The sequence below is a fragment of the Aulostomus chinensis genome, chromosome 3 (genome assembly GCF_037954235.1).
Source record: "Aulostomus chinensis isolate RoL2024-O1b breed Wild chromosome 3, RoL_Achi_v1.0, whole genome shotgun sequence".
NCBI lineage: Eukaryota > Metazoa > Chordata > Actinopteri > Syngnathiformes > Aulostomidae > Aulostomus > Aulostomus chinensis.
The window spans coordinates 11,719,024-11,735,451 of NC_141322.1; the positions used below are offsets into that span (position 1 = coordinate 11,719,024).

At 41.3% G+C, this 16,428-nt stretch overlaps 1 protein-coding gene and 1 long non-coding RNA gene across 2 annotated transcripts in view; one reads left to right on the plus strand and one right to left on the minus strand.

Moving 5' to 3' along the window:
* Positions 1–438: 438 nt before the first annotated feature.
* Positions 439–11,731, minus strand: LOC147267684 (uncharacterized). The gene is made up of 3 exons (XR_015112058.1): positions 11,593–11,731; positions 11,438–11,516; positions 439–677 (listed from the first exon to the last, which is right to left on the minus strand). It is a non-coding gene; the product is annotated as an uncharacterized LOC147267684 (long non-coding RNA).
* The window catches only part of lrig1 (leucine-rich repeats and immunoglobulin-like domains 1), a 36,214-nt gene continuing 30,290 nt past the window's right edge, over positions 10,505–16,428 (plus strand). The window contains exon 1 of the mRNA XM_086198660.1: positions 10,505–11,518. Coding sequence (XP_086054786.1) covers positions 11,316–11,518 — 203 coding nt within the window. The 5' untranslated portion in view covers positions 10,505–11,315. The remainder of the gene's footprint in view (positions 11,519–16,428) is intronic.

Sequence of the window (16,428 nt, forward strand, 5' to 3'; positions counted from 1 at the left end):
CACGTATATTCCTGCACGCACGCACGCATGCACGCACGCACGCACGCACGCACGCACGCACGCATGCACACACAAGAGCCTTCAGTGCTGCTCTGTGGGTCTTAAGTGTCCATAACATGGCAGCCATTATCCTATTAGCAGCAACCGAGGCCTCGGGGTGGGCAGAGAGGAAGAGGGAGCAAAGAGATGACCAAAAAAACTGGCAACAAAAACAGGGAGGGGCACAATCAAAAGAAGGAGGTTAAGACTTGGTGAAGGGGGGAGGCAGGTATTGATAAGAGGAAGGAGCACGAGGGAGGAAATGCCTTCAAGTGTGGAAACTATTTTAATAAGTTGCTTAGTTGTTGACAGGGTTTTCCCTCACAAAATATCAACAAAGACAGCTGCTTATGATGCTGCTTATGATAAACTCTTACGTCCTGGTTGTTTACAGCTGATTTGACAGGAGGTGGGAGCTGACGGGGAGACTTGTTGAAAGCAGCTGATGTATGCAAGCTGCAGTCTTGATCCGTGTTTCTTCAAAACACTCATTCTTGGAGGAGGATGCTCAATGCGACGAGGTGTGAAACGGGGCAGAGAGATATTAAGAAGAATCTCAGTCGGCTCCAGAGGTTTCTGGCAGATGATTCCAATCATCGACTTAAAGTCTGCAGCCCTTTAGTGGAAACTAGAAGAAGCTGTAAGAAAAGAGATAGAGAGAAGCTGAACTTAAAAAAAAAACTCTCCAAAAATAGCACTTCAGCGTGGATATATGGATGTAAATCTCCAAATATCCACGTGCATAGGAGTTCTGGGAGACCTGCTGCGTGCATAGCATTACTAGTGTACCAGGCATGCATTAAAAAGTTCTTTCAAGTACTTATTTTCTCTTTGAGCTTCAGCAGAGGCCCTGCCAAGCTTGATTTGGCCAGCATCCGCAGATCCCAGCTCCAAAGTCAATCTCCCCTTTGAACCACCCAAATAATAGACTCCTCCAACTGCTTCATTATAACATGCTAATTTCCATTATGATTGATTAAACCAAGCTGCTCCTCTGCTCTGGCTGTCACAGACAGCCCCCCAGAGCTCAGAGCACAGTGGGGGCATAACGATAGGCTTATGCAAATTCTGTACCCCCCCCACACACACACACGCACTCCCTCACACCCTCCCTTTTTCTACCTTCCTTGCATCTCCAACTTCCATTCCGAACTCTCTCCCCGTATTCAGCCACTCTGTCCAGGTTTCTTTCACAAGGTCTCTATTGAAGCCAGGGAAAAAGGCTCAGCAGCAGCAGCTGGCCACTCTTTTCTCTCCCGGGCAGGTATAGAGAGGTTGGGAGCTCTCTGCATGAACGAGCCCCGCTCCTCCAAGTCCCATTCAGCTAGTCTGCTATTCACCGGGGCCCTACTTTGTCAGGAGCAAGGGAACACAGAGAGAAAAGAGGGATCACCCTTTTCTCTCTTTGTACACCACATAGCTATACAAGCGCTCCCAAAGCCTCTACTAATGAGTTGGCCTCCGCGGAGAGAGAAGCAGGTTTGTGAAAGAGAAAAGGTTTGATTAATACAGGCACATTCTCCTCTCTGATGGAATGTCAGGCGTATGGTCATTAGCCTGCTGGGTGGTTTTGTGTGCCTCCTTTAGAACATTTAGAGGAAGAGCTTAGCAATTACAGTTTTTATTGAACGTACAAGCACAAATGCAGCAAACTAGGGTTTTATTCCATCACTGGGTGCTTCAGAGGGGACAGCAGCGAACCTGTTTCTCTGAACATTTCCCAGCAGCTGGTAAACACACCCACAAATTAACACACACGCACACACACACACACACATCAACTAACACAGCAGCTAATTACCATTTCTCCACAGTTAATGATACACTTCAGATAATGTAATGATGCTGAATGAATTGCTCGTAAACATATACAACGCACACCAAGGGAGAGGCCATATGGTCCGCCATGCAATAAATGGGTATCCAGTTACTTCAAATAAATTGAATTTCCCAACTCTGGCCTGTGGTGTGTTTGAAGACCTAATTGAATTTAGACTGGCTAGGCATTCTGATTTAGCTGGCTAATTAAACCACTTAGTGAATGTCTAACCTCTGAGCCTGTGAGTAACCAACCATGAAATGTGACAGGTCAAAGGTAGAGCTGATGATTTTACGTTTCACAGTTTTAAATTAAGTAATTTGAAGAGTTTGCCGTTGACTCTAAAAGCCTTTTAAATAAAACAGGTAGTGGGATCAATCTGTCCAGAGAGAAATTAATCAGTCAATCAAACTTCATATGCAATACGCTTTTTATAAAATTGTATTGTAGCTTAAAGTGCTTCACACAATAAAATCGCCACAGAGCAAAAATACAATATCATCACAAAGAAATTATCTAACAAAGGAATTGAGGAAACGCCAGAAAAAAATGCGGAAACACCAGCGAGGTGATTACAGTTACGAATAAAAAGAAATGAATAAATGGAACAGTATAACTACACAAAATAATGTGAATTTTTATTTTTGTACAAGTGGTTACAGGATATAAATTGAACAGATTAAAATCGGTATTACAAGTAAAACAAGTAAGTAAAACAGCAGAACGAAGAGTATTAGATCTAAGTTTTTATTTTATTATAACATGTTATGAAAATTATCAGTTTCTACACACACACACACACACAAACCATATACATAAGTTCTTTGCCAATTTATAATTAACATACGGAATGAGATGTTGAAAAATTATGGGACTAAGTAAAGGAACAGCTGAGTTAAATGTATATCGAACGAAGCAAACGCAGTTCATTTAAAGGCTGGATTGAAAAGGTGGGTCTTGAGCATAATCAGTATTTTCTGTCAACCTTCCCAACAACTGAAGAGAGGACAAAGATCCCTTCTTCATTCAAACGCATTCACACTCTAAAAACACAGAAACAAAGAGAGCTGGCAGACTCAGGAGCCCGACAAACACACAGGTCACCTTTCAAAGAGTGAAACAAGCACATTCCTCTCGTTGCATAGAACAAAAAAACGTTCCAGGCCATCGCTTCTTTTATGAAATATTCTATTCACAAGGCTTATTAAAACAAACTCAGTAAGACACACACACACAAGAGTCGCCCTTCCCCACCCTGCCAGGAAAAGAAGCTGTAGACCAACAACTTTGTTAACTCAAGTAAACACCTGTTGAATCATTGTGGAAATTAACCATTTTGGCCGTATACATTCAACAATGTGTGCCTTCATTGCGGCCAACCACTCCTTCCTCGTGATAGAACAGGTTAGGGATGTGGTATGGTTTGTCTCTCAACGCTTGCGTTGGGCCGCCAGGCTACGCGTCTTATCTACGACAGAAACTTGGCACGGGAAAGCCTGATTCACTCTGCTCATTAGACAAACACTGATGAGAAGAGTAAATGTTAACACATACTTAGAATATGGATGAAAAATAATAAAGCTGGGAGAAGACAAGCGAGAACGGTGGGTGTTTGGACACCTGCAGATTACTTGGTGGTGTAGAAGACTAACAGCCACAGTTGAGCCTCCTTTCCTCCGACATGTTTTTGTTCTCTATAACAACAATTGTTTGGTTCGTGACCTGGGTGACATATCTGATTTATGACTTATGCTGCCTTCACATCTGTCCTCAAACTTCGGTGTGGTCATGTTTTCTAAGTCGTAAAATTGAAACACTTGAAAGAGGATGTGTTGTACTCTGTTGCTGAGAACTTACGAGTGCCAATCTGATGGCAGTTTCGGATGAGTGACAGCAACTTTGATTCCAGTAAACTCTTTTCCTGCCAGTGACCTTCTGTTTTACAAAGGTCGCCCGAACAAGAAAAGAGCAATATTGCAGAGGAAGAAATGAAAACAGCCCCCTCTTTGGCCAGAGAATAGCTGTCTGCTGGAGCCATGGTACTGGCCAGGCAGATGAAGAGGTTACTCAAAGTAAAAAATGTCCATCTGATATTTAAAATAATAAGTCACAAATAAATTTGTCTGATTAGAAATTATAACTGTTCTAGTCCTTGTAAAAATGTGAGCCTCTCTGTTACATATAACTGAGCATTCTGGACGTGTCCCTCCTTCTTCCTCTACAGGCAGTCAGCTCATACACACCTGTAACTTTGATATCCTTGATATTTTGAAATTCTCATTTCAGATTATAGTCAGATTATAGTCAGCGTTTGCACACCACAAGGCCAAAATGAAGAGGCAGGGCGGAGCTTTCAGGCTGTTTTCACAGCGTGCATGATTGCTGTGAACCGTCGTGGTGCAGTGCTCTGTCAAAACAAACAAACTAGATGTTGGGTTCAAATGCACCTGGATCACAACCCTTCTTAGTAATGTTTTTTATTTGTACAGTCCAAATGTAAAATCTTCTTGCTCTTAAGTACCAGTCCTCCCCTCACCCGCTTCACTCCTGCACCCCCCCCCCCCCCCCCCCCAGGTCACGCATCAAGCAGAGTATTGACAGAAAAGCCCAAACTCTCTCTGCTTCCTATTAGCAAGGCATCTCCACGCTCCTGCAACACCCGTTTGCCATCCAGTCCCAGTTTGATGACTTGGCCCAGTTTCACGCCTCTCCATTTTATAGTTGATGAATAGCTGCAGCAGATGGTTTGTTAACTTTGAAGAGTCCAGAAAGACGAGCATGATGAATCGCTCCAGGCTCCACCCGCTGTCATAGAACTGGCACACATAGAAAAAGAATAGACTAAGATTCGACTCATCAAGCACACCTGAGAAGGTACTGCTGTTACTTCTCTGATACGAGACTCTTCAGACATGCCTGCGTATACCAGCCGTTCATACAACTGGTCCAGCTGTGCAAACACCAATATGGTTGGTGTTAAAAACATCCATAGAGAAGAAAGACAAGAGCTCATCTGGTGGAGTCATTATTCTCTTTACAATGCTCGGTCATGACAGACTCACATCCGCTCATCTCATCAGTCTCACAGCCGCGTTCAGGACGGGCCTCAGGTGAGAGCAGCGCACCAGTTATGGATTCCAGTGTGAACGCTCCCTGTTTCACAGATGATAAATCCGTCCATACCTGAGAGGAAAGATCACCTCAGGGTGGTGCCACGTGAAGTGTCTGAGGCCGCGGCTGAGAGAGAATCCATGCTGGTACACACATTTTCTGCTCAGGAACTAACATTTGTTCAGGAGAACATGGGTACAGTGACATGGGGAAAGTGTACATCCTCAGTGAAATACACCCTAAATGCTCACGAGAACTTGTAGTTCCTTATCAACGTGAGAACTAGTTATTAAAGTGGTGACAACTAAGAAATTTGTTGTCTCACAAAATGAAAATAAGACAGAAAGTTATTCATTTGAAATAAAACTGAAATATGCAGATAAGAGAGCTTCTGCCATTGGCTGTTTCTTCACTATAGAAGCTACCTCATGTCTCTAGCCTTGAAACGAAAGGATTCAAATACGGTAAAGTAAAATAAAGTAGCAACTTCGGATGAGATGAAGCGCAGATTCAGTATGGAACTGGATTTAAAGACAATGTTTACTCAACTGGAGAATTCTATTAAAAAAAACTCAAAGTAAAATATGTGAAATACCATTAAAAAGTATTTTAATCACAGATGAATTGATATCAAGATCATTTGATTAATTTTGAATAATCCACTTGAGCAGTTCAGTCAATGTAAAAACTGAATGCTCCAACCTCAGCAACACATCAGCATTTAGGATTATGTTCATTCAATCTTTCCAGAGTTTGTAAATCACATGTCATTAATCAGGTCGGTATTTTTTTCCCCTACATTTTACCAACAGCTACCAAGAGCATTCATGTGCAGACAGCTCGTGTGTTTGATTCCCACAGCTGAGCCTATTAGCCAAAATTTTAACATGGTGGCCTGCTGCATTAGTTCAGTTATTTGTGTGCGTGGACATTCAAAGCAGGTCATCCAGCGAATAAATCACATTAAAAAGATGTGTCAACAGTCCTCTCAAAATAGACCCTCCCCCCTCCCCTCCTCCTTTCCTCCCCCAAGTACCTGGTCCATCTGTTGGAGGAACATCAAAATACAGGCTTGAGCATATTTGGGACAGCTGTAGACCTCCAACCCCGGAAACGACACAGAAGACCAAACGGAAATAAGATATTTATACAACCCAATGAACATTAATGAAAGTTTGGTGGGTTATTGGATATTTGTTAATTCTATGTTATTTGAATAATCGTACCACTTGTTCCAGAGAATTTCACTCACCTTGCTCCATGCTTCAAGACATGAATGATGGGAATATTTCTCAAGTTTATTTAGGACTCCTGTTTTTTTTTATTTCTATCTGCTGGAACATGGTTCAGGGATCAGAGCTGCTCTCCCATCACTGAAGTCACTGCCCACTCTTGGTGTCCACAGTGCAACTCAACACTTTTTCAATGAATCATACTATAAATATTACTTTTTCAACTTGGTTTAAGATGTGTTACTCCTGTTTTGGTCTCTGTTGCTAATTTCCTATGGCAGCCATATTGGATTCGTGTTTTATTTGATTTATTTATTTATGTATTTATTTTTACAATCTTAACCCTCTCTTGTGTACTTCAATAGATGTGTTTCACATTTTAATCACATTTTCAACAGGATAAGTTTTTATTTTTTTAATCTGAGTAAGGCATAGAGGGGAACTTTCATTTCCTGCGAGAGCCATATTGGATAATTTTATCAATAAAAATGTTTTATATTTCTTACATGCCTTGATTGAAACCCATGCAATTTGTGGGGAAGATCCTTTTAATGGTGGTGGTAAAATAAGGGCTGGGTATTGGCAAGGGTATCAGATATTTGCAATTTTTGATAATCAACATAATTAGCACAATGTTTTTAAATTGGAGCCAAGATTACAACATGTGCACCACCCAGGTAGTCTAATAATACATACTCCAAATTATAGCAGTCAATGGAGATATTTCATCAAAACTATTTCATTACAAACCTCTATTACAGTTTATTTGAACAACATTTACAAAGCTGCACAGTTCTACACTGTTACTGAACACATCAAATGTAGCAGCTTTAATCATATTGACAAATAAAGCCCATAAAAATACTTGTGTCTCTCACTCCCTTAACAGTCACACACTGAACTGTAGCTGACATAAATTATATGGGTCATTGTATGATTTCATCACAATACACAATACAGGAGTGATACTAGGGCCTGGAATACTGTGATTGAAAACATTGCATTATGTTGCTGTATTGATATATTGTATTTCATAGCCTGAAAATAGTTGTTGGTGTTGTTTTGTTTTGTTTTTGTTTTTACATTGAGTTTGGCTCCGACAGCCCTGACATGATCAATTTATGATGAATGGATAGTTGTCTGATGACGATACGATACGATACGATGCGATGCGATGCGGTGCGATGCGATGCAATACGATACGATGGGAACACCCAGCCCTGCCGCCATGTGTTGATCTTCACCATCAGTGTGAGTGGGTGTCAGAGGTAGCACTGAAGAGCTCTTTGATTCCTGCTAAATTAGGAGAGGCGCTATATAAATAACGTATACCCTCATTTTGTTGACATGAAGATCCATTAGTCATTTGATGTCTCTGTGCAAGCTTCTCAAAGTAACAGAATTCCAGGACAAACCCTAGACATTGACTGTCCTCTAAAACTCAGTTTTCCACCATCAGTGAAGTCATGTTATGACAGGGTCTCATTTCTAAGATATTTTCCTGGCTTCTGAGAGCTGGAGGCCTCACCTGTGGCCTACTGTACTCACTCACATACCCATGATGCAATGTGAAACCTTGGCCTATTCATCGCAGATGGAACGAGGAACTGTGCCACTAAACTGCCTGCAGTGCTGCAGGTGTGAATTTCTGAGTCCCTGCAACCGTGATTAATAGCAACAAAATCTGGGACTTCTCCCAACCTGAAGCAATCACAATAGCTCTGGCAGAGTCAATCAATAAGATCTGTCAGTGCCAGGAAAAAGATGTGATGAGAAAATGTGTTCAAGGGGCCAGGAGGTTGACAGGTCACCTGATTTATCTCAGATGTGCATTTTTGAGACAACAGATGAACATGACTTCAACATTGGGACGAAGAATCTTGTGCTATCATGTGGCCTTTACAGGACAAGCTCAAAGAGAGAAAAGATTAGCCTGGATGTGCAACACACACCCATACATTTATGGGTGTGCCATCATGCATACACACCTAGTTAATACGTAATCACAAATGTGCATGCCTGGAGACACCTACACAAAACCACCAAGCTACAGACAGTACTCAGAGGAAGTAGTAAGGTCCCTGATTTCTGTAATACGGATTTTACTGATTTAGAAGGCCTTTACTTTTAAAAAACTCCTTCATATTATTTAATTGCAGCCACAAAGTGCTTCCTTTTTGTGAGCCTTGATGAACCCAGTTTTTCTCACTCTGCACCTGCAGCCTGGAATAACAGTCAAAACACTAGAGCTTACCTCACTTCTGTCCTCAAGGCAATTCAAAACTTTCATTTTACCACCAGCTGCTCTTCACAGAGTCAACCCAAATTTGAAATCTTCTCTGTGCCTTTAAATACTTTCATTATTTTATTATGTATTTGAGCCAAAGCGTGCTTCATAAACACACTACAATGAAAGTATTTTTTACTATTTAAAAGGTCAGTGTCAACTGCCTTATAATTTTAAGTTGATGGCCTTTAATAAGGCAAGTTCAAGAAATGTTTCAAGAAAATTTTATTTGTGTGAGTCATTACAAAATAACCTAAACTTGTCCTCTCAAGTTCCACTTAAAAGGTCAATCCGGACACTAACTTTATAATTACAATAAATGATTAATTTTAATTTTAATTTCATTTAATGGGGCAATTTTTTTGTCTCATACTACTTGGTTTTTCGTGTCTTCCACTCAGGACAGTTTAGCAGGCCACGCATGGTCTCACAGCTAATCATCCCGCCACTTCCTGTCAACTGACATGCAGCACATTCATCACCAACCGCAACTATGCATGAGTTTAAGAGGAACAAATTCTACAGTCTACCTGTCCCTCATTTCTTCTGAACTAACGCTAACTCACCCAGCGCCTTCCCGGCACTTTCAATTGTTGTACATGCTAATTATTTTTCATGAATACAGTTTTCATACATTTCTATAGCTGTCATTACTTTTCCCACTGCTCATCCTTGTTATTCATGGCATCTGTAAGTGTTTCGTTATTGCGTGCACGATTTACAGTTTTGGTATTTGTAATACAGTTTTTTGTTAATATATTTATTTTACATCTTTTGCTATCAATGCTGTTAAAAATCTGTTACCCTGACTTAAATTTGCTATTTGATATTCCCACACTTACTTCATGGAGTCTAACTCAACTATTCCCACAAAGATAACTGATAATCAGTATGAACTTGTACGCACCATTTAAATGGCGTATTTGCTCAATGCGGTGGCAATGTGAGCTACTTTCTAAATTTTACAAGGTTCATTCTGCTCAGTTATTTGCTGTCAAATAAATTAAGTGGAATAAGTGAGTGAGTTTCAAAAATAAGAGATGAGATAAGACTTTATTAATCCCTGAGGGGAAATCTGGGTGTTACAGCAGCAGCAGCAGCATTCAGTGGTTAAGAGGACAGGACAAGTAAGTTAAAACAGACCGATAAAGGCACTGGGGGGAAAAAATGAAATTCTCATGAAAATGTCAGTATAAGTACCATGACAGCGCACTGATGGAGAAATATAAATGCAAATGTGCAGTATGTCTACTGGATCCACATACTTAGCTGTAGTACTTTTGACATGTTGAGGTTAACTTAGGTTAACATGGTGAAATAAAGCAGGTCTAGATATTTTATGTGCATTTCTGATCTACACAAAGCACTTCAGCATGTGTTCAGCCCAGAGTGAGCACATGAAGGTGTAACCAGGTTAGCAGTCCTGCCCTGGCATGGGGGTCCACAAAAATGCCTCTAACCTTTAAATCACATGATAATGCTTTTAAGAAAATCACCACTTTGTTTTAATGTAGTTCAATAATAATTAGGTTAACAAAGGTTTTGGTTGAAGTTGAAGTGTCATTACAACTACTGAAGATAACAAGATAAAAACAAAAAAAAAAACAAAGCGACATTTCCTTCTCTTGTTCCCTCTCCTTTTGCATTTCGGTTTGATAGTTGATTTTAGTTGACAAACTAATTCGTAGAATTCGTCATGGCGTTAAACCCAATCTTGTTATTATGGCTTGTTATAATGCGATTACGGAGCGTGATTGTGGTGCGGGTCTCTTTAAGAAGCAGTGAGAGTGAGCGAGAGGAGGTGGTGTTTGAGGTTTCACACCCCGGGGTGGGAAACATAGGCGGGACCAGCGACCGCTGACTGACAGCCGCTCACACATTGTCCAAATCCGCGGCGCACCGAGAGCCTTTGTCGACCAATCAGGTGAGGCCTCAACCTGCCTGTCAAGCTACTCAGCCAATCAGAGGGAGTTACGGGCGGACCCTGGCTTCGCTGTTGTGCTACCAACGTGGGACTACGCTGATCACCCTGGTGAAAAAAAAGAGAAAAGTAACTGAAAGGAGACAACTCATGGTGGTGATACGGGAGGAGGGGGACTCTATTTGGTTATTAATCGGATTGCGGAGATTTGGTGACCACAGACTGCACCTGATAAACTGTTAGCAGACTTCTCTGTCTCACCGGAGTGTGGGCTTCAAAGTTGGATTTACTTAGCCGAGGCTGTGAGATGGGACAGGGATTGAACGATACGCAGCGCACGGCGTGAGAGAGCGGCGCTGGAGTTTCGGCACCTTCACCACGGACATAAACTTATTGACTTTAACTTTTAGTGGACATTTTTATCGCAACGCATGACACCGCGTTAAAGTACTGTTTCGCAATATTAAGTCGTAAACCGCTGCTCTGTTTGAGTTATTCTGAGATTTACTCGGACGCATTTTTAAATATTTTTGCGGCATGTTATCCCACATGTCTTTAAAATAAATATCTACTCAGACAAAGTCGTGTTTTATGGACACATTGTAAGAGCTTGTCATTAAATCAAGGACCTGTGGACGGTAGACTACTTTTATTTGCTAATCTGTGAATCACCTTTGATTTGAAACCCGACCAAAGGAGAAAGTTGGGACTGGGAACTTGTGCCCTCAATGACTGGAGGATGGACACCGTCTTACTACAGGACATTTATGTGTCGTAGCCTGTGGAGCATAAGGAGACAATTAATGTGACCTAAAGGGCACCCAGTCCTTCCCGAGCTATATTAATATTCCAGTTCGTAGGTACGAGGAGCTCAACGGCCGCCGCGCGATTAAAACTGGATACAAAATGGCGGCGTCCCTGGGACGATTTGGATATGTTTCTCCAAGTGTTTTTTATTTAATTTTGTCACTCGGACTGTTTATCAGTTATGGGTTGAGCTCAGACGTCCCGTGTGCCCAGAACTGTACCTGCTACGGGGATTCAGTGGACTGCAGTGGTCTGGAGCTGACAGCTACGCCTCTGGACCTGCCAGTCCGGACGGTCTCCCTGTGAGTAGAGCGCTAAATTACACACTTGAATGTATTACGCAGACTTTAAGGGGATTAAAAAAAATCACAAGTACGTAATATCAGTTGTTATCCATTAGACTGAGCATTCACTCCAGGAATCCCGAGTTGTATCATCTGTCACCTGCAGCAGCCCTTTACTGTTCTTCTGAAGAACAGTATTGACACACTTCTCTGGAACAGGTGGACTTGCCCACCTCACCATCATGCCTCCACTTGCACTTTTGACTTTAACACATCAGTAGACATCCGTTTATATTTGGCAATAGTGCAACCCAGTCAAAACGGTCTTAAGCCTGACAGACTAAATTAAAATTGTAAGATTTATCGTCTATTTCAACATCCTCTGATGCTGCTCTGCATTCATGACTTGTACTGTCAAGAATTTCAACATGTCCAACGCCAACTGCAATAATAGAGACTTGTACAAACTTTTTTTTTTGAAGGGCGCTCCATCATAAGTAAAGTTCACTCAGTGGCAGGAGAAGAGACTTGCTCAAGGGTGCATGGAGCTGTTGCAATAAACATTTAAGAACTAAATTGCTTAATAAAGTACAGTGGAAGCCAAGATTTAGTCACTTAAATATGAAATTCCTTTAATCTCCCTCAAAAATGTTTGTAAGATCACAAGCCATTATAATATTCCTCACTTTCTAATGCATGAATGCATTTTTAATTAATTAATTGGACAAGTTATTTGTTTGCAATGGAGTGTTTTTCCATTGTGACTGAACAGTGTCAGAGCTGGTAAACAACTGGATCCTCCAACATCCTAACAAATAAACATTTGCATTATTCAGTGAGATTTATGACGGCTATTTCCCTAATTCCACTATATTGCCAGCAGTGGCTCACAAATTGGATTTCTTGTAAATCAGGCAGGATAAGACTCACAACAGACTGCCAGTTCATGGAGGAAATTAGCCAATTTGGAGCAATTGTATAGTACATTGTCTCATGTTTAGGGAACGCAGTTCTTATCAAGCTGAGTGACACAATTTATTTAGAGACAACACTGTTGTCTGTCCTCCCAATCAACTTTTTGTCTCATTAGATCATGCCCTGTGGCAATCATGAATCTTCGGTGACAATTCTGTACCAAATTGTCAGCATCTGTTAGTGTGTAACTGTGAACACGAGGTTAAAGAGCAAAGACTCCTCTGGCTCCCATGTCCCTGAGTTTGGCAGTTTGTCTTCCCCTGGGAAGTGAGGAATGCAACTTTTAAAAAGTCTCTAAAAACATGAATAACAGCACTTGTACCCAGGTAGCCTCATTGCCCTGAAGCACCACTTAGCCAAGTTCAAGTGCAGTTGCTGTTTATTATGCACGCACACACACACACACGCACACACACTAGTACTCCTGTCTTCATGGACAATACACAACTTCTGTGGGACAAGTGTCCCCTCTAGAAACAGCTGCTCTAAACCTTTGGATTTGTGAATGCTACTGCTGGACTGTCTGCTCTTAAGTCTGCTTCTCTTATCTTGGCCAAACCTTATCGGTCTGGATGTAAGGACCGGCACTCTTGTTGTTTTCAAAGGGAATGGTTTTATGGCTTTGAATGATTGTTTCAAACACCTAGGTTGCATATTTCCACACCACTTGAGATAGTGTCATTATCTGGCAGGTAAAGCAAAGGGAACCTGCTCTGTTCCTCCAGGGTCTGTAAAACAAGCCAGATTAGTTCTGTAAAACCAAAGAATGAACAATTTCTCTTTGTTGTGGCCTATTATACAGTACCTTACGATAAGTCCCGCACACTTGAGGGGGTCGAATTACCTTTTGTGTTGAGGGTTGGAGGTTTCTTGTAGTTTTTGAGTGTTGGCTGTGGGTGTACGTGAGTAGCAGACAAACTGAAACTGCAATGCAGTTTCAAATTGATCTAACAAGAGATGTTAAAATAATGTACAGAAAGGATGTCTGCAGTCTCTCAGTAGATCTGACAGCTCTGTGTTCACAATGCCTTTGTTTTTACCCAAAGTGTGTCAGAGCCAATGAAATCAGTGTGGAATCAAGTGTGTGTGTGCGTTGTGTTTATCTCAGGGAGGGATGAAGAGCGTCAGCGCTGATGGTAGCGAGGGAGGAGGACGGTATTAGTGGGTGTTCGGAAACACAAATCACCAAACTCCTCTCTCCTACATTATACAAACGTAAGTCTCAAAGGAACAAATGAATAAGGATTTGCCTGTAAATACGAATCAAACGCATATGTGAGTGCATTTGATCCTCAGCTCGTACCGAAATTAGTTTCACCTTCTATATTCAGCCACTAACAGACTTAAAAAAGTCCTCTATTAAATTGAGTAGTTCCAGCAGACATGATATATCCAGCTTAAAATAAAATTCACACCCTTCTCTGCGGGTGAAGAACAACTGTGCTCTCATGTAGCTCTCGCAATTATTTTTAAACAGACGCTTATATTAGGATCCCTGCTCAGGACCTGTGTTCCGGCATGTTCCATACCAGAGAAGTTGTCTTGAAGAGACGTCTTATCACCAGCATCTGTGGTGACGTTTGAATGATATCAGCAAAATGTTAGAAACTTTTTTTTTTGGATTAATGAAAATTAAATTAAATTACACTACTACGAATTAAAATGAGATTAAATACAAAAAAAAAATCATCACCAAGTTGTTGTTTTTTTTTTTTTTTAATTCGTGAAACTTTTAGCTTTCTCATCAGTATTCTCCAGTATTGTACCAGTGGAAGAGAGGAACAGTCTAGCAGACACATGAACACATTCTTAGCAGGGTTCCATCTTAACTTCTCTGCACTCGCCAGCAGGACAAGTGAGTTTCAAGTTGTGCCAACCTGTTACTTTGGAACCATATTTTCCCTGAGTGAAATATCGCTCAAGTCAGAATGGTTGACTTCTGTAGATTTGAGCCACCTTTTAACAAGTCCAGATTTTTTTTTCCAAAATTAACAAACTGATATCGTACAAAATGAAATTATAAATTGTATAATTTGAGTATGAATTTTGTGAGGATGAGTTCCGTCTGTAATTCTTTCCATTATTTTTCGATTTTTGAAAATACCTTTAACACGTTTTCTCTGCAATTTGTCATCCGCTGTGCAAATCTCATCGTCTTGTGTTAAAATTGCAGATCCTAGATTGCCACGCCCATGGAATTCCTTTGAAATGGCATGAAAATGAAGTTTGCTCAGAATGTAGGTAGAAATGATGAGAAAAAATGTGTGCGAGCCACTTGGACTAGCTGTTGAAAATTTGTATTTGCCTGTGGCTATCTTTACTAGTCGTGGCCTAGCAGGCTAGTGTTAAAATGGGACCCTCATCAGTAAATATCAGTGGGGGATCTTTGTGACAGCTGCAGTTGAGTTACCTTCACGTTTACATTACCAACACTTTTAAATTACTTATTTACGTTACAAACAGTTTTTGAGAGCAGCTGTTTTTGTGCACGTTGGCGTAAAGGACACATCAGGTTGACTTCAGTGGATGCAGGCAGACCTAGACCAGATAGTGTGTGTGTGTGTGTGTGTGTGTGTGTGTGTGTGCGCGTGTGTGTGTGCGTGTGTGTGTGAGAATATGAGTGTGTATGTGCTGTTTATATTGCAGCTCCGGCTCACAGATGGAGGGTAAAAAGCCTGTAATCTCTGGAATATGTATTTTCCAGAATGTTCTCTGGTTGAGGTTACATGACTGATACAGCCTCTTTCAAGCCTGTCAACTTCTTTTCAATCTCCAGGCTGTATTTTCGAAACCCTTTTTGTTGTCCATCCTCTGCTGTTTTACATCAGTGTGTCTAAAACGTGAAAAACTGACCACCCCTCTCACGTCCAATGTTCCTGATTGATAACATCCCAAGCAAGTTTGCTCTCACGCAGACAGTCGCATCCTCCCTCTCAGGAGTAGCGCCTCATCTTGTTTGCAGCCTCAGTAATGTGAATAAAAAGCACTTTCACCCACAGTGCCACCGGCATAATGGGATTTTGCAAGTAAAAAGCATGAGCATTGCTAATTTTGTCTGTTACTGCTGTGATTGGATAGAGATAAAGAAGATACATGGTGTCTGTCTTCCAGCCTTTCTGTGGTCCCTCATGATACATTTTACTTGTTGATTGCACAGAGAGCTTTTCCTTATGTTGTTTTTATTCTTTTTTTTGTTATTGTTTGTTCTCTGCATCATAAACTCAGTGGAAGCTTAATATGAAAAGAAGCTGAACATTGAATAATGTCTTTCAGTACACTGTTGGTGTAGGCAATTTGTTTTGTTTCATTCATATATATGTATATAAATATATATATATGGATGATAATTGATGATGCTGAAAATGCAGTAGATTTTTCCGAAGAGCTCCAATTAATTTGGGAACTTTTAGTTTTAAAAATGTTACTGTTTTATATCACTGCAGTATGCCTAAGTAAAGGCCTTCATACAAAAACTGATGTGCCACTGCTCAACCCCAAGCCGTCACCATGAAGCCGTATTGGTAAACACCACCAGCCCCAACAGTTGGTTTGGCTTCTGCCCTCAGGAAATGGGTCTGTGTTGGTGGTTTCCTGACAGCGGCAGGGACCTCAGCAGGCTGGTTGTGGAGTGGTGGTTTGCAGAGCTTGGAGCGTCAGATCACCTGGCCTCTGGGAATATAAGGGGAGGTGGTGGCTGGAGGGTGAGGGGGCGGGGCATTTTCCGCCCGCTGCATGGAAGTGTTTTGTCAATGTCACGGTCTGCTGCTGCCTTCGGGCTGGTTCCACTCGTCAGTGAAAGGACTGTCAGTGGTCAGGAACCTCAACCACTGTCACACATGTTGTAGTAGCACAGTAAAGAAAATTACACGACTGTGCTGTCACATATGGTCTGAAACAACTTCATTTTAGGGGTGTTTTATCTTCCACTGCTAGTAAGCGTGTGCATTACTTTG